Below are 25,871 nucleotides of genomic sequence, written 5' to 3'. Positions count from 1 at the left end.
ACCAATCACGGGGACATTTTAATTTCTATCCTACCTTTTTCCCTTGCACTTAACAGCTCATTCACCATAGATTGCGGCCTGTGAGACACACTTTTAATAAAGTTGTAGCCCTAGATTCACTTTAATGTTTCCCCAAAGGAGTTTTCTTTTCGGTTTAAAGGGATGCTAGATTAAGAATTTGAGCGTTTGGGATATCCACAGGCTGATGCACCTGGCAGAGCTGAAGAATACAAGGAGCGGTGGACACATGAATAGCAGAATACTACTCATTATTGCCAAACTAAACGCATATGATCTGATTTCTTGGCGAGCAAGATCCAGATAATACGATCAAACTTCCTGGGAAGATATCTGCAAATGCAATCACTGCTTGACAAACCAATGTGACGAGTCATTAGACAAATAATCGTGGTTTCAGATCATGGAGATCCTACCTGTGCATACAACTCTATATGTAGATTTTATATATTCGACATTTGAAAAGAAGAATGAATCATGAAAGTAATTCCTCCTATATTTTCCTTCATTCTCTTTGTAAGGCACAAGTGGACATTCGAGCCAAATGTACACTAAAAAAGATTATTATTTGTCCTTAAACGATTCACCATACAAAATCGTTGACAAAATATACGGCCCTCATGGACAGAAATTATTTGGTTGTGCCAATAACACTATTGGTCATGCTGAGCATCATCAATCACTTTCTGTGCTTCTTCTCGGATGCATGTGAGATTTGATTTTATCTCCTTGCAGATTCTACCTTCAATTAGGTTAACAGGCAACCACATCTTAGGCTTTACATCCACCAAATATGAAAGAGTTGTCTCATACTCTTGACCAACGGAATCTTCAGTTTTGGGTTTAGCAAGCTGCATGAACCATCATATTTGAATCATATGCTTTTGCAATGAAAAGTAGAAAACAAGAGATTCTCCACAGACTTACCGCTGAAAGTCATAAAACGAAAGAAGAAATTATCAGGTTTGCCAATAGTTGTACTCCGTCCTCTCGAAAAAAAACACGAGACCCACTATGAAAATAATTCATAGGTCCCATGTTTTTGTGAGGGGTACAGTTTTTGATAAACCGAATAATTCCTCGAAAAAATCATTCATTGTACATATCATTTACATGCAGTCAACTATAGGGTCAAACACAGAAACGGAAACTAAATGACTTGCCAGTGTGCCAGGAGGGTTAATAACAATGTACAAACAATGATAGAATAAACTCAAACTTTTGAAGATTAGACAGATGATATAGCCTCCATAAGGCTGGATGGAAAAGAAGGAAAAATTCCCGATTCTTTTTTTTTTTTAGTTTAACATGGGTGTCCGGGCCAGCTTGCGCGCACCTCGACTAATCCCACGGGCCCTGAAGTTAACGACCATGTAAACCTCCAGTGGCCATCATATGAGCAACCACAGGGCTCGAACCTGAGACCACAGAGGGAGCAAACCTCTTGGTCCCAAGCTTTTACCACTAGGCCACCACCTAGATGGTTCGATTCTTAATAATTAAGGAATTGAAAGCATTTTCAATTGAGTTCAGCATCTAAAAGGATTATAAGTGGCATGAAACATTTTTATGCCAAATTTTATCTATATAGTTTCATGTAAATCAGATGTCTTGCAGATGTAAATATTGTTTGCTCTTAATCTAAAACACAATATCACGGTCAAAACTTTATACACTGGTTGGAATGCCTAGTTATCATCAACTGCAGAGCCAAAAGAGAGCAGTCACTAGTGGAGTTAGATATACACATCAGACACCAAATCTTAACGCAAAACCTTTGGCCATTGGGCTGTGGATTTTTCACCTGGTGCAATGGCTGTGCTCACTGCTCAGGAGTTTGTACATAGCATCTCAACATGCTATCATAAGCCAGTAAAAAAATTGATTCAACATGTTACCAGATTCTTGGTTCAATCGTTTTGGGAAAGTCTCTATAGGTTGGAGTTCTGATAAACTCAATTCTCCGAGCTGCTTACTATAGGATACCTTTGTCACTACCATTATTTCACACCATCCAGGAACTTTCATAACATCAAGTACTATTCTAATTTGCTTGAACACAAGACCAACGTAAATCTTTCAGGTGCCGGCCATGTCAGCTGTAACCTTTCCAGAGTAAGCAAGAAACCAGATCCTATATCATTCTTAATGATGAAAATATGAAGTTTGCACTCCTAGAAAAAACTGTGCTAACTTGGATAGACTTTCTGTTAAGGTCTAAAGAGCTTGATTGAAGTCTCAAATATACAAAGTCATAGCCAGTGAATACGGAGATGCTGAACAACCAAGAAACAACTAATTCGTACCTGTTCAATAGACCACTTTCCTTCAAAAAACTGAAAGTCACCTTCTGTCATCTTAAATTCAATATCACGCTTTTCCCCAGAAGCAAGAGTCTGAAGATCTCTCTCATAACAATCCAAAATTGCTTTTGCATTAAATTTTAGGCCAAATGCCAAGTTTTGCTGTCCAATCTGTTAATACAAATACAATGATATAATAAGGTCAAGAAAATATGTTTCAGCTAAACTTGTGACCATAATTTATTTAAGAATGGGGTTTTCAATTCAAGTCGTAGAAAAAATTCTATCAATGATCTATGATGCAAGTTTAGATTTCAGTCGAATAAAAATACAGAGAAAGGCAGCACATGTGTGTTTGTGTGTTGCTGTGCACCTGTGTGTGTGTGCACATTCTTGTGCAATTGTGTGCATGTGCGCGGAGAGAGAAAAACAGAAAGGCACAATGCTCACCTATGTTTCAACCACAATGATAAATCACAAGTTAATCAAGGTTTTTAGTAACTTGAAGAAAAAACATTAACTAATCAAATATCTACTTGTCAATCAATGTTTTTATTACAAGTGACAGACGATAAATGTTGAGATATTTATGGAAAGATCCTATATCAGTCTATTGGTGTCTTGGGGAGAATTGACTCAGTGGACTCAAATCATGACTCGTCAAGAAGGCTCAAACCCTTATTGACCTTACTTAAGGCCCAAACTTCAATCATGTGTTTTCAATGCCCCATATTTCCACTAAACTTGCTATCCATGACACATCTCACCCTATCAACACATTATTTCTCTAACTCAAGACTTCCCTAATGGAAGAAGGCAACTCATTTCCACTAAAAAAACACTTCAAAACTCCATTTCGGCTTGTTCTAGAACATAAGACTCTTTCTAAATTTTCTCATCACAAGCCAACAACTAAACAGCTTCGCCTTCTGGCTAATTACAGATCTACTAAAAGTTCCCAGTTACTAAACCGTCTAATCTCCTGTAAACCGCCTCTGTTTCAAAGTTTAGGCTCCCTAAGTTATTTTTCTTGCTCCTCCCCCCTCAACTCTCTCTTATCTCCATTCCGTCACTTGTATGCACACCACTCCCTTCATTTCTTTTTTACAATCATCAATAATTCAATATAAAAAACTCCAACGAGTAGAATGTAAAACTACATCAGGCAAGAATATCCTTTTCAAGAATGTATTTATTGTAGCTCTACATATTCATTCCAAAACAACACTCGATTACGAAATAAAAACTCTTCAACAAAACCCACAAATATATTATAAACTTGCAGTTCAGATTACATTTTTGAAACTGCAAGCTGTTATGATATATCCTGATGTATAATCAAACATAAAAAAAAAGTATCTACTTCCAGTTTTATAGAGAAACTGAAAATTAAGAAAGAATGAATTGAATTTACCTGATAAAGACGAGCGAATTTGTCTTTCTTGTCAATCAATTTGCTGACGGCAAGACCAGGAATGAAATCAGCCAACTTCTCATAATCAGTTAAAATCTTCCACACAGTGTCAAGGCTAGCATTTATGGAAATCTTGGACCGAATTCTCCTCGAATTCTTTTGAAGCTTCTTTATCTCTATAAAAACACCATCCTCTCTTACACTATCTCCCGACTCCTCCTCACCTGCATAAGAACAATACCCATCATCATCATCCCCGTCCAGAAATGTGGACGACCCGGAATTTGAACAACGAAGCCTGGTGGGTCTGAATTGGGATGGAAGGCGGTGCGTTGCTTGTGAGCTCAGGCTAGCGAATTTAGGAGGGAAAGATGAGAGCTTGGTGTTAGTGAAAGACGGTGGGAGCAAGAGACAAGGATAAGAGGAGTAGCAGCTGTAGTAATAGTCTATTGGGACTGCAAAGGCGCGCATTATTTCGCTCACTTCCGACAACAACCCCGCATTTCTTGTTTGCAGGCTGCAGCCAGCCTACTGCCTGCGCTGCGTGTGAGATTTTGGATTTGGTGAGCCCCATAAAAGTAGCTGAGTTGGATCTCTACAATACACATGGGCCTTACACTCCATGGTCTCAAGAATCACGATAAGGCTTGCTCCAGTCTAAAATTTCAAGTGTATTTTTTTTTTTTTTACAAATTGAAGCAAAAATAACAAGAAGTTAAATTATTATCATTTTTAAAATATGCTAAAGTTATGCACATTCATTTTGAATTAGATAGTTAAATTCCTAAGGCCGGGTTGCTGCATACCCAGCCCAATCAATAATGAGTGAGATGCTAAAACTTGTGACGTACATTAGATCAGGGAGATAGATTTAAAAATTATAATAATAATTATAGTTTAAAATATTTTTTATTTAAAAATATATTAAAATAATTTTTTTATTTTTTTAAAAATTATTTTTATTAATATATCAAAACAATTTGAAAATATATTTTAAAAAATAATTTTAAATATTTTTTTTTCAAAATTTACCCCTAAAACGAGGTAGTACCTGCCTAACATTTTTTTTTTCGTTGTCCTCTCGAAGTTCAACACTGCCTCAACCAGCCTTGCGCTAAAAAAGTTGTCTTTCCTCTGCTTCGAAGCACAAACACAGCCAAAAAGGAAAAAATTGCTCTCCTCTACTCTTTACCTGCCAAGGAAATGGCATCTACATCCTCAATGAAAATGGTACACAGTACTCACCTTGTTTCTCAGGTCAGTCTCACTCCATACTCCATAGTATAATCACACAGTCTCTCTCAAGTTTAACACCTTGAAACAACAACATAAACACAGAAAATGCGCACAGTAGAGAATAATGAAATGACATACCTTGGGGCATTGTTGTATCCGCTGCTGCCATGGTTGCTAATTGGATTGGGAAAACCTTCAAGAACCCAGTTCTTGTTTTTGCTGTTGCTGGTTTCTTTGTTTTGCAATGTCTGTGTTTTTGGGCTTACTAATATACGCACTAAATATATAGAGAATTACACAGAAATGGGTTCCCATGCCTCTTTGTAATATTCCAACGTGATTTTGACAGTTGGAGCTTCAATGTGATTTTAACATTCAGTTCACCATCTATCGAATCCCGTCTTCTAGCCATTTTTTTTTCCAGGAGTCAACTCTGCACATCCCTGCTTCAATAGATTATTTGGCTAGAATTAATGTGCATTTATTTCCCGCAACTGCTTTTATTAATCTCACAGTATATTGTTCCCAAGTTGGAAGGCTATTAATAAATTGAACGAGTATTATATTATCCAGATGCTTTCTTGACTTGTAGGCCATACTATTGTACTTGGGACAACTCGCCCTTTGAGTTGCTGAATTCTTAGCTGCTTGTGTGGCTTTCCATGGAATCACTTAAGCATGACCTTCAAATTGTTTTCCTGTGACGTCAGCTTTCGATGTGCTTTTCTTTATATTTCAGTTCATTTTGGAGAATTCTTGTAATCTATCAATGTATTTCGAATAACAAAAACTTGAAAATGTATGAAATGGAGTATTAATCATTCAAATAAGGCCAGCTCATCTGCCATTTCATCATTTTGTGCACCGCTGTGCCCTTTATGCAACCTTCACAGCAATGAAAAAAGAAAAGGGGGGTTACTAGAAACTTGATTCTAACAGCTAATTACTAACCGGTTATTATCAGTAGGGGAGTGAGATGATTAAATAATGAGATCTCAAGACGTGTGTTGATCACATTTACTCTGTCGCAGCAAGCAAATTTTCTGTTTAATGACATCACACTTTGATGCCTTGGCCAGTGATTAATTTGTTTGTCAGTAGACTTGCTCAAAAAATGTTCAAAAATATACTAGTTCTTACCTATTCTGGTTCATACCCTTAATATGTGACTTGTTTTCTTTCATCTGATTCATTATTTACAGGCAGTGTGGTTATGACCATGTCGTTTTGAATGCAAGCAGGCCACATAAGATATCTACCATCAGAAATGCCTGGACTGGTTACTCTCGAAGTCCTACTTTGAACTGCCTTGGAAGAGCCTTGGCTTCAAGATCTCACTATGCATCGGATTTTCCTGTCAGCTTTCTAAATCATCTTCTATGAAGAATCAAAGAATGATGTGCGTCAACCCAATTGCAAGTGTAGCTGCTTAATCAATCCCTTTGCTTTGGTATTCAGTGACGATACACTTAAAAAGTCTTTAGAACAATGGACAGCTAAGTTTCGTTTTCAGGCATCATATCTCAATGGATTTCTTTTCTATCTATGTTAAGTAGTGATACAGAAAATTGAGATATGATTACCAATGCCCAATGCAGAAGATGGCCTTTCTTTTCCCTTGCTTCTTTAGCATCAATCTGCTCTCAAATGTTGAGACTAGTCATGGAATAGGTCCACAAAACTGGCAAAAGAAAGTAAAACTACAACACAGCCCAGTTTCAGCATTTTTTACCCTTACAGGTATGTGGTGCATTTCAATCTAAAATAACCAAAAATTAAATAGGTTTAGCCCCACTTTCAGTTCACTTGTCTCCCCGAGCTGGTGCTTTATTTATTGTCTGAGAGGACTTTCAAATGATTGTGTGACCGACACAAACAAATAAGTAATTCTGTCATATTTTAGCTTTGAAGATGAGAGCTTTGCCTGCGAGTATTTGCAAGAGCTTGAATAAGTATATATGTAAACTTCAATAATTCGGAGCATCACATAAACACCCCAATCCTTTTTTGTCTTTTATTCTGTAACATGGGTGATTTGACTGGGGTCTTGGTAGGAAATGGCTAGCAGGTTGCTAAAATTCTGAAGCCATAATTTGCAGCGAAGCATGTTGGACCTGCTGTGTTGAGCATGGCAAATGCAGGCCCAAATACCAATGGGGGCCATTTGTACAGTAAAGGTAAGATAGCTTTGGCAGTTTTGTTCCTTTGGCTGTTGCATATCAAACTTCATCATCTCTTAAAAAAACTATAAATCTAGGGGGAACTTTCCACAGTTCCTGTGTTTCTAATGTGAAATGTTTTACGTTGTGTTCTCGAGAATTAGAACTCTGAAACTTCGGGAGGCTTGGGCATATTTATACCCTGTTATTATTACATGGACAGGAAACACTTGGCAGCGGCAATCTGATAGAGATATTTACTTGATGATGTCTCGGTTGGTTGACGGAGGTCATGCACGAGGGAATAAGAATGAGAACATTAGTTCCTACTTGTTCTATGGGCGGAGGTGGAGAGATGCCCTTTTTCCTTTTCTTTCTCCTCCACGTCTTGATCCGGAAAGATAGCATGAAAAGGAAATGGTGTCAAAACATTTAGAGAGAGCATTTCAAAGGATTCTGTAATGTAAGTGGGTACAGTAAATAGGTTTGAGACGTGAAGTTTTCTATTTTTAAGGAATTAATTGTATATTTTTTGTTCGAGGTTGAAAGCTATATATTTTAAGAATAGAGCAAATTAAATTTTAAATTTATAGAAAACAATTTCTATAAATTTATTAAGAACTTGTGTTTTGTTTATAATAAATATATATATAGAGAGTTTGTTGAGAAAACTTAGGGAGAAAAGAAGATTTTTTCTAATTAATTTGTCAGATTAATCCAAGTTAACTTGAGTTGGTTTTTTGTTGCCTTTTCTAATTGGTTTTTTTCGATTTCATCTTTTAAACTTGAGTTGGTTGAAAATTAAATTTTTTAATTGTTTTTTTGTAGTTATCCTGATCTTATTGACCGTATCACAAGTTTGACAAGTTGATTTATGTTGATTATGTTTATTTTTTAGGTTCTTTTTTAATTGAATAATTTTTTAATTAGGCTTTGTTATTTTTCTCGATTTGCTTTTTATGAGGTTATCTTGATCTCATAACCCAGGTCACAAATTTAACAGGTTCAATTTATTTTTTTGGATCCTTTTTTAATTGTTTTTTTTTACAATTTTTTCCTCTAACAACTTAACCATTTTTTTATTTTTTTTTTCAATTTTATTTGTTGGGGGAATTGAACTTCATAATTTTTTTTTAATTTGCAGTCTTTGTAATTATCACAGTCTCATTGGTTTAGCCTTTTGATTTTTGTTTTTCAACATTCAATATTTTATCTGTTGGAAATAGAGTTTTGTAATTTTTAATTTTTATTTTTTATGAAGTTATTTTATCTCATGATCTAAGGTTCAAGTTTAATAGGTTAGCCCGTGTTAACATGAGTTGTTATTTTTTGTCTATTTTTTTAATTGATTTTTTTTAATTTCATTCTTCAAAATGAGTTTAGTTGAAAAATTAAGCTTTATAATGTTTTTTGACTTGCTTTTTATGGGGTTATCTCGATTTCATGACCCAGATCGTGGGTTTAGATGGTTAACCTAGATTAACTCAATAGTTTTTTTTATCATTTTTTAATTTAACAATTTATTTTTTAATTATGTCCTTCAACAATAGATTGATTAGGAATTGATTTTTATAATTTATTATAATTTATTTTTTATAGATTTTTTATAGTTTTATGATCCGGATCACAAATTTTACAAGTTAACTCGGATCGATTTAATATATTATTATTTTAATATTTAAGAAAAATATCATTTAATATATCACCGTATTAATATTTTAAAAAGATATCACTGAATTTACATCATATGAGTTTATAATTATAATTATTTTAATTAGAAAACATATTAACAATATTTAAATATTTATATATATATATATAAAAAAAAATTGATCCGAACTTGAGCGTAGTTCAGGACAATAATCAGTGCAAGCTCTGTTTTGTAAGCTCATGGTAGAGGTGGATATAGTATTGTTAAGTGAACATAAATGCATATAACGTTTGTATCACACTGATAACTCAACAATGCTACATGAATTCATATGTAGTATAATGTGCCACATGCCCATAACAAAACCAATGAGCTATTAGTTTCACGGTAGAGATTTTTCCATGAAGACTGAATTTACCATCAGTACTTTATTTCCTTCCATCTTTTGGCTATTAGCTCACTTTGCTATCAATGACCAGATTTGTTGGGTAAATGTGAGGTAGCTGAAGGGAAAACCTAAGCATGGACCACAGTTTCAACTGCAGTGGACTGGATAACTTGCTCACTCTGCTCTCCTTCATCCTCCCATATTTCAGGTATCGCTTCTTTGATATTGTGGATGTTCCTCAAGCCATGGTCTGCACCTGGTACAAGGACTGAGCTCCCTACCTGCCATGATTATTGAAAAACACATTACTAGTCTGTTCTACTGTGTGATTGCTGATGATAACAAGAAAAGCAGTGATCTGTAGAGCTTACAATAACAGTACGAAGTCCTGCTGCTTTCCCACTAGCAATGTTTCGAGCACTGTCGTCAAAGAAGATCTAAGAAGAATGAAGGAAAAGGGGAGAAAAAAGAAATGAGATGTATATAACTCCACATGATCTCTGGAAATTTGAAGCAGAACAATGCTAGTTTTCAGGTTGAAGTTAGAAGTCAAATATTACTGTCTTCTTTGGGTCCACATTTGCAATCTGAATAGCTGCTTCGATGGCCTCCAGAGAGGGTTTACAGAGGATTCGTGACTTGGAGCTGATACCATTATCTAATGCATTTTTTAATATTGTTTTGCTTCCAGTGGCAGCAGTACCATGAAAGTCACTTGGCTCTGGTTCACCTCCTGCAATCACTGCATCATTATCTAATGCATCCATGTTATTTGCAGTTTCTAGAGGAGGATTAAGGGTTTCATAGCATATGACGCCCTCAAAACAATCTTCCAATCCCAACCTTTTGAGAACTTCAGCTGCATGCGCCTTATCAGCATTTGTGAAGATCTGAAAACGTTTGGGCACATCTTAGAAAAGTTACCAACACTCCATGTCTACTTTGCTGAAATATGTTTCGTTTGAACGGAAAGAATGGAATTAAATTTTACTTACTATTTTACGCTGTGGCAAGGAAAGTAGAAGGTTCCTTAGCACCGGATCAGGCTTCAGTGTTTCGTAAGGCAATCTTCCATGAACGAAGGCATGAAACTCATCGTCATCAAACTCATAGCCAAGAGCCTGGTTTTCATTGTGTTAAGATTTATTAGTTAAACTCCCAGCCGAGAAGAAGAAGAAGAAGAAGAAGAATCAAGGATAGAATTTCACCTTTAGACCGGCCATTGTTGTTCCATGTTCCCTGTATAATTCCAAGCACATCCTCGGGACTTCACTTTCTTCAATATGTAGCTTATGCAACATGAACTCTGCAAAGAGAATAACTCAACCCGCATTATTGATGTAATTGAATTGGTCACCTGTGATTACCGTGATGACTGTTTCTGTACTACTGGTCTAACCTTCAATGTTTTTGCGGCAAGCCAAGTTGAGACCCAAGCTCAAGGGGTACAGAGTATCATCCATGTCTGGAAAGCATATCGTCATTAATTATACAGATAAATTAAGAAATTAAGAAAATGTAAATCAGATTTCGTAAGCTCTCTGTTGGATATCCCAGCTTGTCAGCAAATTAACAAATCACTGGCTTTAACGTACCAAAGAGCAGGCACTCATATTTTGGTCCATTGGCCCTCTCAGCAGTGTCCATCTTAAAAAGTTTCCCTGCAAGAAGGTTTCTGTAAGACTTCCCAGGTTCGAGAACCTTAAATAAGGCAAGATAAAGTGAAAAAACCACTTGAAAGACTTAAAAAATCAGCACTGTAACAAACTTGAGGGGAAAAGAATGAAAGAAAGAAAGAAGAACAACGAACACATTGGCAAAGCGGATAAATGATAACCATGGAACGCTGCTAAACATATATAGTCATTTAGAAGGAATGAAAGTGAATGAATGGGTAGAAAAAGAATGAAAGCAAGGACCTAATGAACCCGTTGGAAGAGTAGAGGCCTAAATAACACTCAAGAGTTTCCAATTTATAGCAAGTTATAATTATGTTCGGCTTGCGTTTCCATTTTCAGGAGGTGTCGTGTCAAGTGATTATTGGAACACTGAAACAGGTTCATATAGATTATGATGAAGGCAATGAATTTGGTGCATCAATATCAACCTCCTCCGGGCAGCAAAAATAAACACAGAAATCATTTAAAGAAACAGAGTGCAGCAAAACAACCTTCAAAGAGCACGAAATGGAAAATAGAACACGTCTGACGCACATTCCAGTAGCAGCTGAATGGACCTATTTATATATAGAAATGCATGCATGACCCACCAACACGAGGAATAAGAGAGATGGCACAGGCGGTATCTGAGGTGGTAAGCATATTTGATTTGCATTTGGTACAATTCTGAACTAGTTCAAGTCATTATCTTCCAGTATATTTCTGTTATCAGTCACTGTCTTAGATTTTGCAAGTGCTTTTTGAGACTTGCCAAATGCCCAACCTACTTTCGCATATTGATTTGCACCATAGGGTTTGGTTGCATATTTTAAAATCTCTTATCAGAACACAGTTTTTTATTTTTTTTTAAATTAATTAATGTGTTGATATTAAAAATAAAAAATATATGTTAATATATTTTTAAACAAAAAAATACTTTAAAATCCCGTCCATAATTCCACTGCATGTTGGCCACCTCTTATCTGCATCGATGTCATAATATATTCAAGCAAAAACCAAAAAAGAAGAAGAAGAAGAAAAGGAACGGGTCGATGCTAGGCAAGCAACGGGAAATATGCTAGCCAGGTTGTCGAGATCGAGAATAAGTACTCGAGTGGAATTTAGGAATCGATCCGGGATATGATAAAATAACAGCTAAATAGAGTCTAGAGATAACGATTATTCTTTCGATACGGTGCATATTATATAGGCAAGAATAATGTTCTATTGTATATCTCATGCAAATGTTAATATCTATCAAATCAATCATCAAATTGCAATACCACCCTCCCACAGGCTTCAGCACTCTTTTACTTTCTATACGTGGCGTGCGATTTTCTATTTTCTAGCATATCAGCAATCGCTCCATGACCGCAGGTTAATAATAATATTTTTTAAATTTAAAAAATATTTTAAATATTTTAAATGCGATGATCGAGCTTGACTTGATGGTATTTGGCCTGACAGGCGAGGTTAACCCAATAACATTAGATGTTATTGTCAAGCTAGACCTAATAATATTGGTTCTGGCTGTCAAACCAGATTTATCAACACTTGACATAAAAATTAAAAAAGACAATATCTTCATGATGCTACAATGTTGTTCACAATATAAATATTCTATATTTATAATGTAACTTGTAATATAATAAATCTATATGCATGGTACGTATACAATGTTTTCCTCACGTATCTTAAAATATAGTATGATTGGCTTGCCAGAAGTTAGAAAAGAGGTTAAAGCAAATATTTTTGGGCATTCCAGAAATGAACGTAAAATTGGTTGTCTATGTTGGGACAAATTCAACGACTCCGATTCTGTTCTTACAGTTTGTTGCATTTTTAACAGGGGTGAGTTTGCTCCGAGTCACAGTATGGTGTTGATGACGTCAAATTGCAAAGATACGATAATATTGAAAGATAAAATTCGAAAGTCACATCCCTTGCAGAAATTGAGATTCCTTCAATTTTCTTCTTTCTTAGCTAAGCTAGGATGGCACTAACTCCAACTAACAGAGAATTTATAAAAATAAAATCTTTTTTTACATATAAAGTATTTCGAGTAAGCAAACTAAGCTCGCGAAACAGGATTTATACCCTAAGATCCGTAATTATTATTATTAATAGACAGAAAAATTTAAATTAAAAACACATTAAAAACATATCTCATAATCCTATCAACTTTACCATCTCACCTGTCCAATTCTTTTTTACCTCCTCCTCGCCAAATTAAAAATTAATTTCCAGAAACAACCGACTTTTAATTGTTTGCTCTTACGACACTTTACCCTCCTTCCAGAATTGTATCTAACTCAAGTTGTACTTTGAAGCTTTTATTTATTTATTTATTTTTATTAATATAAGTATTTATGTTAACTTACATATATTTCTATTAATTAATCTCACGAGTTCTGAAATTAACAATCATATTAGTCTCCAGTGGTCTTGAGGTTTATGGAACTCGAACTGGTAACCTCTAAAATACAAACTTAGAACCTAACCAGTTGAACTACACCCTCCAGATTTTAAGCTTTTATTTTAATCCTGACGGTGGCGAATTATTATGCGTTTCTGATGTATTGTTTATCTTATATACAAGAATAAGAGACTCGAAAATAATTATCATCATGCTGGCTGAGTTTCATTAAAATAAATAAATAAACTACACGGAGGGCCTTTGAGTGATGGGTTTTAACTATTCTGGGCTCTCTTTTTAGGATCTTTGGATAATGGGCTGAAGGTTAAGTTAGTTGGGCCTTAGACTTTTAGGTTATTGGTCTCTTCTTCTTCTTTTTTTGCTCCCTCGTCTTTGTTTATTTTTTCCCTTGATTACGGTAAAATAAGCACGAAAAAGTTAGAGCAATAAAAAAAATAACTAAAGGATGATTTTTTTGTTGGGATATTAAAATATAAAATAAAGTGAAATAAATAAAATTAAAATAAATGATGATTCAGCTATGCGACCTGGCCATATATATTTCGAATTGGGCTTCAATTCATATAATCTTTTTATTCAGGTCCTTTTGTTCTAAAGTCCTATGTAATATTAAGTTTTGCAAGAAAGGACAAGTCTCGCAGACTCTCTCGCTCACTCGCACAACCACAAGCTTTCACTCTAAAATTTTACTTGTGCGCCGCCCTTGAGGGTCTAGTTGCTGTGGTCAACCATGTGATTTGTTTCGTCTCCGTTTCGGGTTCGATCCTCTATGTACACGCTTGTCACCTCCGCGGTGCCTTACCTGCTCCTGGGCTTGCAGGATGTCCAGTGAGCCGTGGGGAATAGTCGTGGTGCGCGCAAGCTGGCCCGGACACCCCACGTAAATAATAAAAAAAAAATTTTACTTGTGCAACTACATAACTTGTTATAGAAAAAAAAACACATTTCTCATCTGTAATCTAGCCCACATCACCCTTCCCAACATTCTTTGATTCATCCTCTTTCTCATTCTCAACTTCTTGCACTTTCTGTAAAATTTACTTTTTATTTCTCTCCAAAAATATTTTCATATTTAGTTGAATAAAAACACTTAATTACCTCGTCTCCTAGCCTTTACCTCATCTCCTTTAGGTATTTCGATTCATTGTAATGAGTTCTTGATGTATTGAGAATTAAACATAAACATTCCTTATCTTTATAGTTAGCTTAATATTTATATAATATTAAAAAGCATTAATGGCCGAAAAGAAGATCTTAAATTTGAAGAAGAGTCTATTTTTTAGCATGAAGCATAGCAAACTTCGTTATAATTCTGAATAGATGAAAAAACTGGAGCAAGTTAATTTTATAAATCTCATACTTCATGTTGCGAACAAAAATAACTTTAGAAGGTTCAATTATTTTTGAACAATCCTTATTAAAAGAAATTAAACTTAGATTGTTTTGATAATTGGCTTATGCTTAAACTGTTTTTGTGGGTGAAAGAATCATCAAAGATGATTCTTTTAAGCTTTTTTTTTCAAACCAGAACATTGATTTCTAAAAGTTAGATATGAATGTTTTGTATTTGTTCTTCAAATCTCTTATTGTGCTCTTTTGAAACCTTCACCAAGTTGCTATCCACCATGTTTATTCTTTGACATTAAGGGATAGAGCAGTTTACACTGCTAAATTAATCAGTGTTATTCCTTACCTCAAGCTTTTTTATAATTTTTTTTATACAAGGATTAAACTATTGACTAACTTGAAATTAGTTGATCCTAACTAATTCCAACTAACTTCCTAACTACTAGCTAACTTGTCAACTAACTTCTTACCACGTGTGATTCCCCTCTTCTCAAGACTTTGGCTTGTAACAAAGTTCTATCTCTTCAATCATTTTTGACAATGCAGGTGCACATAGCATGTCCATCACACCACCAAGCGAGTCAGAGTGCGACAGAATCTTATGTTAGTACATGAATAAGTTGATCCTGTTAGAAACGATCGAGTTTGTCCTTCTTAATTAGTTACTAGGGATAAATTTAGGTTTTCTTAAAGCACTGAAATCACTTTTATAGATAAAGAGAGACATATGGGCCTTTCCTCGTGGGAGGCTAGGTTTAGGCTCCAGATAAGAGATCGAATACAAGGATGTTTCTAGCTGACGTGCTTTACTTCTAGGCCTATCTTGATGGTTATGATAACAAGGATCACAAACCATTGGCCCATCTGTAAACTACTCCAACTTCTTTCATAATCAAGCATCGCCTCATAACATGCATGTGTTTTCCTAACAACTTATCCATATCAAACTCCTTCAGGTTCAGATCTAAAATCTCTTTCCCTGTCTTCTTCACAGTTAGTTCACGAATATCTATCAATTTCTCAAACTCAATCTCATGTTTTTTCTCATCTAGCTACAATTTAGCCATGGGTTTTGTATATGTTAACACTTATATCTATCGCTTTAGGATCGGAGAAGAAGTTACAGATCATAGAGATAGCCTTACAAGTATTAGTAATCGCCAGGGTGTGCAAGGTGGTAGATGAGCCAACATAGAGTTAGAGGATGTTACATCATATCATCGAAAAAGCAGTACTAGCAACCCTCCTCCATGAAAGCTTTCTATAAAGGCCGTGCACCTCGTCCGGTACTGGTGGACCGAGCATGTGCCGCCTCATCGTTGTCGCCCCAAGGTTTGGAATGATGAGATAGATATTGGTGCATCAGAAGTCATGCCCGCCGGGCTTGGAGAATGGAGCCCTCATGCACAACAAAATTAGTTTGAAGCCTGGACACGAGGTTATCTCTTATATTTATTTTTGTTCTTTTTCTCCGAGGAAACCAAATCCTTGTAAGTTCTGACATCTCAACCTCAAGGAAGTATTAATGGCGCATGTGAAGGTCAATACATACAACTCAATATATGAATTACAAACCAAACTCATTGCTTTTACAACAGTATTTATGTGTAAGAATATGGTTGCCCATCTCCCTGAGATTTCTAGCCAGAATTGAAGGAGGCCTCCCTCCTATTATATATGGGCCAGCTCTTCAGAACATGGTTTGGGAGGGTAAATTATTTGATTTCTAACCAAATAATAATAATAATAATAATAATAGATGTCTGAAACATCACCCATCAATGTAGAGAAAAAGTCATGGATGGCAAACAATTCAATTTCTCTGTCCGAACATCTTTCTTCTTTTGTTTTTCGGTGTTTTGACGGAAAGGCATTGGTTCTGGGTCTTCTTTTTCATGAAAAACCAAACACGTACGGAAAAAGTTACATGTGATAGCAATGTACTACAGAGTAATTGGGATATATATATATATATATATATATATATATATATATATATAGAGAGAGAGAGAGAGAGAGAGAGTTTTTTAATATATAAAAATAATATTTTTAATTTTTAAAATTTATTTTTCATATTAACATATTAAAATAATCTAAAAATATATAAAAAATAATTTTAAAAAATAATCATATTTTTTAAAAAACACTCTTCACTGCAATACCAAACACGAATTTAAAAATAAAAAAAGTTCTTTTCACATCTTAACCCTTAAATAAAAGGCTTTCCCTCCGAGCAAGAATATTTTTTTATATAAAGAGCGTGTTTGGCAATGTGGTTGCGGGTGCTTTTCAAATAACTTTTCGTGCCAAAATGCATGTCAACGATGTTTTTTTATTTTTTAAAAATCATTTTTGACATCAGCACATCAAAACGATCCAAAACGTACAAACCATATTAAATTTTAACAAAAAAAAAAATTTTAAATTTTTTGAGAACGCGGCCGCAGCCGCGTTCCCAAACGGTACCAAAAAATGATACTGGGGTTCTGAAATAGAATTAAAAAAATTATAAAAAATTGGACATAATAAATATATATTATATTATTCCAACCAGTTAGGTTTTGTTAATTTTGCCTTGTAATATTGCCAGAACCAGGAAACAAAAACGAGAAGAAAGGAAAGGAAAGGAAAGAATAATTTTTGTCACGAGAACAGCCACGCGAGCTTTGAAATTTGAAGTCCACGTGAAAAAGAATAAAAAAAAGAAAGAAAAAAGTGAATAAAAAGAAAGAGAAAAAACGACAACGGTTTCTGTGCCAAACAGTATAATAATTGACTTGCGCTTAAAATCGTTAATTTTGAAACAGTGAGTGAGAGCGAGTGGCGGCTCAGCAAAAGGAAGGCGTATTTCATTGCCTCGTTACAAAAAGATCCCGGATTTCATCTTCAGTAACTCACTATATAGAAAATTCAAATGCTACACGAAATTAAAACAACTTTAGCCTAGTGCAGGCAAAATTGTGTGTGTGTGTGTGTGTGTGTGTGTAGCTAGATAACAGAATCAAAGAGAGAGAAAGGATGAAGCAGGTGCAAGTGTTGTCCCTGTTCGTGTGTACTTTAATTGGGAATGTTTTGAGCGGATCTAACCATGTTTTTCAAGATTTGAAAGATAGGGAAGGAGTCCTTTCCTTCCTTGAGTACTATGCGGCTGTCTCACCTTCTTCCTCTGTTACTGATAAACCTCTCATGGTCGGCCTCACTCTTATTCATGGAGCTGATTCCAGTGGAGCTGGTACTTCCTTTCTCTCCTTAATTCTTGTGTCCATTGTTGGAATTGGATGCTCTTGTTATCAAATACTACTGTGAAAATGATTTACTGGGCTGTCTCTCTTTTTTTTTCTCATTTCTTTTCAAGAATGAATTTCTTTGTTTGGCATTCAGTTGATTGCTTTAACGATGTGATAGTTCTTAAATAGAGTCTGTGATATTGTGTAATCTTGCTGCATTTATATCTTCAAAGAGGAGGAGATTATTTTACAGATTGAAAGTGAGGCCATTCTTGTTTTATCTGAAGTCGACTGCTTGATGTTTTACTGTTACGTCTTCTTGTACCAGTCTGTTTGGATGGAACACTGCCCGGTTACCACTTGGATCGTGGGTCTGGAACGGGAAAAGATAGCTGGCTCGTTCAGTTAGAGGTATGCGAAACAACATTTCAGAATTGGCTTCGTTAGATTCCATTCAACAATAGCAGCAGCATTGTCTTTTAAGTTTGGAATCTTCAAGAGCAAGCCAATTGTCATTTTTTGCATAGGAGTATTCGTCTTTCTGTCTCTTCTTTTTTATGCTTTGTTGTAGCTCATAAATGTGATTCACTTTTCGGTGTCTCTGGCTTGATGCAGGGAGGAGGGTGGTGCGATACCATTAGAAATTGTGTCTACCGCAAAACTACTCGTCGTGGTTCATCAAAACTTTTTGAAAAGCAATTACCTTTCACTGGAATATTAAGTGATAAAGCAGAAGAAAATCCAGGTTTCTTCCCAACCTAGGAAACTTCATACTCTGGCTATTTCAATAGAAGTTTGGATTATTGTTTGTAAGGGTGATCCATTGTTTGTAAAAGTGGTGGTTTCTTATGCATACAGATTTCTTTAACTGGAACAGAGTTAAGGTACGCTATTGTGATGGCGCATCTTTTAGCGGGGACAGTCAGAATGAGGTTGGTGGGAATGTTTGCTCCTTGTACTTTATTTCTCGAATAACTATTACAGATAGAATATAAGGGTTTGCCTAAATTGCTCTAATCGGCATCTTGCTGCATGGCATGCTGAAGATAATTGGTTTGGTTAAATGATTTAATTGAAGAGGTACTATCCTCAGATATATCAGCAGCTGTACTTCGAGGGCATTTTATAACTTCAATGCTGACATACTGAAGCAGCATGTCTTGTATTATAGTGATCTTTAGCATAGGCTGTGTCTTCATATTTTTTGTTTTAGCATTCTGTAAGGTTCTCATAGCATTGCATTTGCCAAATTTTACATGTAATCCGCAGGAGTGTCAGGAATTTTGGTGATTGACAGGGTTCATCTAGAAACTCTGGCTGATTATTTGTTTTCCTGCGGACCCATGTAGATATATCAATTTGATTCAGTGGCCTGAAATTTTACAGATGTCAAAGAATGACAGTATCATGCAAAGGAATATGAAAAACCAAAATTGGTTCTTCTGTTTTGAAACTGTGGACAATAAATGTTTTTGTTGGTATGGAGGATTTGCCTCCCTCTTCTTCATGTTTCCTTTATGCTAGCTATGGAAAGATTTATTAGAGAATATAATGTAAAGAAGATTATGGAGCAGTTAAAGATAAACCAAGAAATCAAATAAGATCATTCAAAGATTATAATACAAGTGGAGATTAAGGAGATCAGATTATCTATGATTGTAATTTGGTTTGATTTGTTGTCTTAGTCTTTTGTTTTCACTATATAAATATAACCATATGTAACAATCCAATATTATCGATCAATACAATTCTCTCTTATTTTATTTTTATTTAAGGTAGTTTGGCTTAAAGTTTATTTTCCCTTCTAAAATTTGAAATTGCATTGACTCTTTGAGTTACCTTTTCAGGCTTCACAGCTTTATTTTCGAGGACAACGAATCTGGTCAGCTGCAATGGAATATTTAATGGCTGAAGGAATGCAAAATGCCACTCAGGTATTTTAATTTATCATGTCTTTTCTGAATGTTATACTGTTCTTTCAGTTCCATTCAATTTAGTCCACAAATGCATTTTAGGCTCTTCTCTCTGGATGCTCTGCTGGGGGCTTGGCATCCATAATTCATTGTGATGAATTCAGGGAATTATTTCCACAGTCTACAAAAGTGAAATGCTTAAGTGATGCTGGAATGTTTCTCAATGCGTAAGAAGCTTTTCTTAATTCTTTTTGATGGCTTCTATCAGTGCATGAACTTCAATTGAAATATATGTCATTGATGATTTTTTTTTTTTTTAATGGAACTTCTGCAGAATGGATATATCAGGTGGGCACACCCTGCAAAACTTTTATAGTGGTGTAGTCAGCTTACAGGTATATCTTTAAACAATTGCCATGCTGGTGAAAACAATTTTTTAAGTAGAATCATTTTGTGTGATCCTTATAGAATCTGAATGCTTTGATCTGATAGTTATTAATATGCTGGTTCACCTTTTTCTTCGTTGCGTTAAATTGTAGGTATTATCTCTCCATTGAATACATTTCTTCTTGGTACTTGGCCATTGATTGATCATGTGTATATGGATGAAATTGTAGGAAGTGCAAAAGAGTCTGCCAAGTACTTGTATTGACCACCTAGATCCAACTTCGGTAATCTTCTGGCTTGATTATTGAGTAGTTGCACGAGTACATTTTAATGTCAGAGATTTTATGATTCTCTCTCCCCCCTTTCTCAGTGCTTCTTTCCCCAGAATTTGGTTGCTGCTGTAAGGACTCCACTATTTCTTCTCAATTCAGCCTATGATGTATGGCAGGTAATCATTTTATCTTCAAATTTTCTTTCTAATAGCTAACAAGGAAAGGATTATGTACCACGTAACAAGTATACTTTCTCAAACAGCTATCATGCCGTTAAACAGTAGGTCTTTTGCTGCATTCGAAAAAAGACGTTGTAATTAGTTTTTTTACCCTGAGGGTAGGGGCTTGGTGAAAAATGTTTCATGTTGCCAAAACCTACCAGTTTGAGTTTAGTTCAAATAAAACTTTTCCCTGTTCAACCCCTCTTCGTTGCAACTTGAGCCGAAGGCCAGAAGCCATCAGCAGACGTGACTGACACATGATTTCTAAGGCAAGTAGAAGAGTCCTCGGTTTAAAAATTGAGATAGTACTAAAACCAAGAAAACAGAAGAGAAGAAAAAAATGAACAGCAGAGCAACCATTGGGAAAAGGGCTAAAGAAATTGCATGTGAACACTAGTGAAACATCAAATCAACACTGTAGTTACATTTTATGGGCCAGGTCATTTCCTGAAAGTTGGATAGCTTGAGTAAAATTTCTTCTCTTTGTTTTTTGGCAGCTGCGGTCCAGTTTAGCTCCACCATCAGCTGATCCTCATGGTACATGGACAGAATGCAGACAAAATAATGCACAATGTAATTCATCACAGATCCAATTTTTGCAAGGTAGAATTTGAAATAAACTTTCTTTTGCTTGGTTGTTTAATTCCTGCATCAATATTCAGCTTGACTCAGAACTCATGATTCATATATATAGTGGTCTGTCCTTTCTCTGTTATAAAACAGACTTCAGGAATCAAATGCTGGATGCCATAAAAGTCTTTTCATCATCCAATCAAAATGGTTTGTTCATAAATTCTTGTTTTGCTCATTGCCAATCTGAGAGACAAGATACATGGTTCGCTGATGATTCTCCACGTATAGGGAACAAGGTATAGCTGATAAATTTCGTAGACAGAGGCTTTATAGTAAATGTAGAATAGATATTCACATGTGATCTGTTTGTCCCTTATTCTTTTCATAGAACGGAGGGATTACAATGAAATTATTTCGCATTTATAGTGTGATCTGATGAACACACGCAGGATGCCTTGCATGCGTGCATGTATGGAACTTAAAAACTTGCACTAATTAAATTTCACACCATGCAGAGGATTGCACAATCTGTTGGAGACTGGTATTTTGATCGGGAAGATGTTAAAGCTGTTGACTGTCCATACCCCTGTGACAACACATGCCATAATCTAGTTTTCAAGTGAGTGATAACTTATCCATCGGTTCCTTATGGCTTCTTCTTTATTCATTTCCCTGATTGACACATGTAGAACTTGGAACATTTGTTTGTGGTGATGATTAAGACATCACTTGGCGGGGTGAATGCAGTGAATAGCATCACTCTTCCTGAATGTGTATGGACATGTGATCTCTCTGTTGTATTATTTTACTGTCCCAGTAGAACATAAAAGTTCACCGGGCATCAAGTTGAAATGAATATTCGAGATATTATAGAAAACCCAAGGTCATGGTTCAGCCATCATGCCTCCTGCTTCTGCTGTCATTTCCTCCTGCTCAGCAATCATAAACCACGAATTTCAGAAAATTCAATTCAACCACAGATTTTAAATTCTGTTCACTATATAACGCTCTATTCTTTTGTCAGAATCATGAGTCTATGACACTGTTATGCTGAAAGATGGTGTGTGTGTGCTGGCTTTAGATCCCAAAATTGAATTTACATGGGGACAATGTCAATATTGCTGTTACCGAGAATACATGTTAAACTAATTTGTTCTGTCCCGGGTGTCACCATGTAACCCACAAGTGATATGCTTCGAGTCATGTGAATGGTGATAGCTTGTATCATCGTCCAGTTTCTTTTCTTTCTGTATAATTCATGCACCATTTTACTGAATTTCAACTGTCGAAAACTAAAATTAGTGTCTCCCTCTGCAGTGATGTTGTTTCAAACATAACGTTCTCCCAGTCTACAAGGTTAACTTCAACCCCATTAAATCTGCTCATCATCTTCTTGGTGTCATTATGTTCTATAAGCACTGCGGGGTTTAAGTTTGTCCGGTGACATTTGTCTTCAAGTCCATGTCGATAAAGACACGGTGTGTAGATCTGTTTGCTCACAGCCTTATGAAACCATTGGCTCAAGGCACCATTTTTAACGGTCATTGCATTTCTTATGCTCTTGCAGCTGGTCCTGAGTTTCTTATTGCATTTCAAGCAGAAGATTTTACAAGAACTTAACACTGGTTCTAGACGTTGTCAATTTTGATCTGTCCACGTTTTATTAAAAATTTACTGTGTCATGGGTTCTACGTAGATTGTTTTCCATTTCTATTTGAACTCAAATTTTGCAAGCTTTTATATTTTCATGGGATAGGTATAACATCCTTAACTTCGTGAGCCCGGGTATTTGTACTTGGAAATATGCAAGGCACTCTACTGTCGAAGAAAATGAAAAAGCGTACTTGTTTGTTAATGGGATACAGGGATGATTTCCACTGAAGTACCCAAGATTTCTGGGCGTTGGACCTAAAATGCTCGAGGTTTTTATCATTAGCTCGTGAGCACGTGCATTGGTGGTTTCTATCCTGAAAAGGAAAGGGGTGTGCGCCTAGATTAGAAGTAGCTGTACAAATCGTTCTATGTTTCAAAAGAAACGATCCTCTTTCTGTAAGCAAACTCATACTCCAACAACATAACCACGCAAGGCCCTAGATAACTCGATACAATGTTTTCTTTTTTCTTTTCTGGATAAACAATGTAACACAATCTCAATCTAAATGCCGCAAGCACCCAAATCAATCAAATCTAACAACAAACAATTAGACAAACCGTATACAAAACCTTCAAAATCACACTACAAGTAATGAACTATGTTTTTCAAGTCTACTACCATCTTCATGCTTCCAACCCCAGTGTGCATGTGATATTTACAACAGCGGGAAGCTGTACAAAAGTAAGTAAAGTAGTGGGCAAATAATGTTTGACTCCAGCTTCAATTCCAGTAACCCAACTGGAAAAGAAAATGAAGGTAACCTTCACAAAAAGAGAGGCAAAATAAACTCTTTTGTAGGAAAGAAAATGAAGAGGTAAGGTAAACTCTCTTCACCCAACAAAATAAAATGAAAACAATAAAGTATAGATTAGAATCCGCAAACATCACTAGTCAGACGCCACCATGTCTAGATGCAGATGCAATTGCCACTGCCTGTGCCCATACCTTGAGCCTTGCCTTAACATCTCGCGGATCATCACCTGCATAACAAATTCCACACTCAATTAGACACAAAAGTTTCAACTTTGAGGCCATTATAAACAACACTGAAAATATAGTATGTGAAACTCAACAGCCCGCAATTCGTCGGAATTAGTGACAGTGCTGGTCATATTCAGAACTCTTAAGCACCCATCTCAAGTTTTGGTCCGTAAATCATTTCAAAGATTCTATCTTTTGCAATGTGTAGGCATACCGTACAGAGAGAAAGTCAAGAGACGTTATTGGTAAATGTATACTAACCAGGGCTAGAGATGCGCCAGTTGGCAATAGGAGAATTGCCACCACTACTAGTATCAAGAGTAGATCCTGAAAGGGAGACACGACCAGGCATCTCTAGCATCCTCTCATGTTCCAATTCAAACCCAAGATCCCTACAAGCCTTCACTTCATCCAAGTCCATACACAACGACCTCCTCCCTCCTTTCGGCCTTGTTATCACTACCAACCCACCACCTTCACTCTCCCCACTAAAACTATTACAATACCCATAATTACTCACCCCCGTCATCTCCTCTTCTTTCTTTTTAAAACTCACGTTGTTATTGTCCATCCACCTTTCTCTTATGACCCTTCTTTTCCTCAAATTCTTTCTCATCTTTTGTCTCGTGATACCCTTTTGAGCTTCATTTTCACTGGCATAATCTTTCGCTCCAATTAACTGTACTTGATTTATTAAGCCACCACGATTTCTCCTCCGAGGTGGTGTCGCTGGAAGTGAGTAGCACCCTGGCTCTTCATCAGAATCTGAAGAGAGGTCAAGTGCGTTTTTGTTATTGCCTTCTTTATGATCATCAGAGAGTTCCTCATCAGCATCAAAATTCTCTGCAGGCAATCTTGAAAGAAACATCTTCATCCCATCACAATCTTGATAATCATCATCTTCATTGGTGTACATGGAACTTGTACACATGGACAACCTAGACAGGTTATGAAGACTAGGAGGCTGATACCCATCATCCGTGTCATGATCATATGGATCATCTTCTTGAACTGAAGAAGAAAGCAAGGCCATACTCTCATCTGAAGCCATTTGCCAACTGACAAGCCCTGAGGATCACTAGCTTATCAAAAGTTTATCGGCGTGTCAGGAAAAGAACAAAAAAAAAAAAAGAGGAAAGTGAAGTGAAGTGAAGGAGATAAAGTGTTGCAGTTTTATCAGAGAAAAGGGAAAGAGGAGGAATACAAGAGAGGGTAGCGCTTTGGCAGGAGAGGTTAAATAAATAAATGATTTGTGGCTTTCGGATTTCTGTGAATCATTCGTTTCTCATTTCATGATAAGGTGAAGCGTAAACACATTCCCCGGACCAAACATTCATATTTATGCAGCGTTGTTTGCTCGCCATCCCTAAAATGCCCTTTCCACTTGTCACTTTGTGCTTAGCTTTTCTTGTTTGAAAGGATTTGACTGGGAGGGATGTTTTGGTAATCAGGATTGTTTGTGAGACATTTTAAACGCTAATCCGACACGTCCGTGCTTCGGTAATAAGACGCTCCTGGGAGATGGTTCAAACAGCATTTTATAAAAATTTGATTTTTTTATTTTTAATATATTAATGTTAAAAATAAATTTTAAAAAATAAAAAAAGTCATATTTTTATAGATTTTAAATAAAAAAAAACACCTTGAAACAACGTTTACTCGCTGGATTGGAAATTCAAACGGCAAATTAAAGATAATTGACTCACAGAATCAGTGTAAATAGTGATTAGTGAGTGCCCCTGCCGCCACTAGGCTAATGACACGTAACCACAGATAATTACAGTCTGGGATTCGTTAACGTTAATGGGTCACGACTTGCTACAATATCAGAGCAAGCGTGAACCAGGAGAAGGAACACAGACAGAGACCTGCCTGCACGATGTCCCGGAAATGGCCAAACAGGTATTAATAAAGGCAATGCTCACGGGTCCATTTGACGCACCGAAATTCGGCTTGAAGGCTCTGATTTGCTGTGGTTGCTGCTAGCCATGGCGACGGAGGGATACTTCTTGCTGCTGATAAAAAAAATGGA

General features: G+C 36.0%; 4 protein-coding genes and 1 long non-coding RNA gene across 11 annotated transcripts; 2 read left to right on the top strand and 3 right to left on the bottom strand.

Annotated features, from left to right (window-relative positions):
* Nucleotides 1-496: 496 nt before the first annotated feature.
* LOC133681865 (uncharacterized) lies at nt 497-5,241 on the bottom strand. Of its 2 annotated transcripts, XM_062105036.1 has the most exons (4): nt 5,110-5,241; nt 3,736-3,959; nt 2,325-2,492; nt 497-869 (listed from the first exon to the last, which is right to left on the bottom strand). In XM_062105036.1, the coding sequence occupies exons 1-4, from the start codon at nt 5,138-5,140 to the stop codon at nt 672-674; spliced, it is 621 nt and encodes a 206-aa protein (XP_061961020.1). In that variant the 5' UTR covers nt 5,141-5,241; the 3' UTR covers nt 497-671. The 2 variants fall into 2 exon arrangements, with proteins under 2 accessions (XP_061961020.1, XP_061961019.1); XM_062105035.1 differs by lacking the exon at nt 5,110-5,241 and having other exon boundaries at nt 3,736-4,300.
* Nucleotides 4,822-6,585, top strand: LOC133681866 (uncharacterized). The gene is made up of 2 exons (XR_009836571.1): nt 4,822-4,992; nt 6,174-6,585. It is a non-coding gene; the product is annotated as an uncharacterized LOC133681866 (long non-coding RNA).
* A 2,500-nt stretch (nt 6,586-9,085) lies between these two features.
* LOC133682043 (uncharacterized protein C24B11.05-like) lies at nt 9,086-11,425 on the bottom strand. Of its 3 annotated transcripts, none has more exons than XM_062105281.1 (8): nt 11,340-11,425; nt 10,765-10,830; nt 10,569-10,634; nt 10,378-10,475; nt 10,165-10,290; nt 9,730-10,059; nt 9,541-9,606; nt 9,086-9,450 (listed from the first exon to the last, which is right to left on the bottom strand). In XM_062105281.1, the coding sequence occupies exons 2-8, from the start codon at nt 10,814-10,816 to the stop codon at nt 9,298-9,300; spliced, it is 891 nt and encodes a 296-aa protein (XP_061961265.1). In that variant the 5' UTR covers nt 10,817-10,830; nt 11,340-11,425; the 3' UTR covers nt 9,086-9,297. The 3 variants fall into 3 exon arrangements, with proteins under 3 accessions (XP_061961265.1, XP_061961266.1, XP_061961264.1); XM_062105282.1 differs by lacking the exon at nt 11,340-11,425 and adding an exon at nt 11,089-11,332; XM_062105280.1 differs by lacking the exon at nt 11,340-11,425 and adding an exon at nt 10,980-11,001.
* A 5,979-nt stretch (nt 11,426-17,404) lies between these two features.
* Nucleotides 17,405-23,066, top strand: LOC133682380 (pectin acetylesterase 6-like). 4 transcript variants are annotated; one of them, XM_062105707.1, is made up of 14 exons: nt 17,406-17,843; nt 18,167-18,249; nt 18,454-18,583; nt 18,697-18,770; nt 19,686-19,772; nt 19,854-19,978; nt 20,086-20,146; nt 20,369-20,422; nt 20,509-20,586; nt 21,129-21,234; nt 21,355-21,500; nt 21,720-21,823; nt 22,522-22,682; nt 22,772-23,066. In XM_062105707.1, the coding sequence occupies exons 1-13, from the start codon at nt 17,630-17,632 to the stop codon at nt 22,646-22,648; spliced, it is 1,389 nt and encodes a 462-aa protein (XP_061961691.1). In that variant the 5' UTR covers nt 17,406-17,629; the 3' UTR covers nt 22,649-22,682; nt 22,772-23,066. The 4 variants fall into 4 exon arrangements, 3 of the variants coding, with proteins under 3 accessions (XP_061961692.1, XP_061961691.1, XP_061961690.1); XM_062105706.1 differs by having other exon boundaries at nt 22,522-23,066; XR_009836669.1 differs by lacking the exon at nt 21,355-21,500 and having other exon boundaries at nt 22,522-23,066.
* A 233-nt stretch (nt 23,067-23,299) lies between these two features.
* LOC133682381 (uncharacterized) lies at nt 23,300-25,155 on the bottom strand. The gene is made up of 2 exons (XM_062105709.1): nt 24,101-25,155; nt 23,300-23,838 (listed from the first exon to the last, which is right to left on the bottom strand). Exons 1-2 carry the CDS (start codon nt 24,888-24,890, stop codon nt 23,750-23,752), a joined length of 879 nt encoding a protein of 292 aa, XP_061961693.1. The 5' UTR covers nt 24,891-25,155; the 3' UTR covers nt 23,300-23,749.
* Between the last annotated feature and the right edge of the window lie 716 nt (nt 25,156-25,871).

The sequence above is a fragment of the Populus nigra genome, chromosome 2 (genome assembly GCF_951802175.1).
Source record: "Populus nigra chromosome 2, ddPopNigr1.1, whole genome shotgun sequence".
Classification (NCBI taxonomy): Eukaryota; Viridiplantae; Streptophyta; class Magnoliopsida; order Malpighiales; family Salicaceae; genus Populus; species Populus nigra.
This window is presented reverse-complemented; position numbering and strand designations above follow the sequence as displayed.

Coding starts and splice junctions, on each gene's coding strand:
- LOC133681865 (XM_062105035.1), bottom strand. CDS start 4,206: ATGCGCGCCTTTGCAGTCCCAATAGACTATTACTACAGCTGCTACTCC. Junction 2,493..3,735: donor AATTCGCTCGTCTTTATCAG/GTAAATTCAATT, acceptor TTGTATTAACAG/ATTGGACAGCAAAACTTGGC. Junction 870..2,324: donor GAAAGTGGTCTATTGAACAG/GTACGAATTAGT, acceptor TGGTTCATGCAG/CTTGCTAAACCCAAAACTGA.
- LOC133682043 (XM_062105280.1), bottom strand. Junction 10,291..10,377: donor CAACAATGGCCGGTCTAAAG/GTGAAATTCTAT, acceptor AATGAAAACCAG/GCTCTTGGCTATGAGTTTGA. Junction 10,060..10,164: donor CCTTGCCACAGCGTAAAATA/GTAAGTAAAATT, acceptor AAACGTTTTCAG/ATCTTCACAAATGCTGATAA.
- LOC133682380 (XM_062105707.1), top strand. CDS start 17,630: ATGAAGCAGGTGCAAGTGTTGTCCCTGTTCGTGTGTACTTTAATTGGG. Junction 18,771..19,685: donor GCGGGGACAGTCAGAATGAG/GTTGGTGGGAAT, acceptor TTACCTTTTCAG/GCTTCACAGCTTTATTTTCG. Junction 21,824..22,521: donor TGCCATAATCTAGTTTTCAA/GTGAGTGATAAC, acceptor CTCCCTCTGCAG/TGATGTTGTTTCAAACATAA.
- LOC133682381 (XM_062105709.1), bottom strand. CDS start 24,890: ATGGCTTCAGATGAGAGTATGGCCTTGCTTTCTTCTTCAGTTCAAGAA. Junction 23,839..24,100: donor CTGGCGCATCTCTAGCCCTG/GTTAGTATACAT, acceptor TTTGTTATGCAG/GTGATGATCCGCGAGATGTT.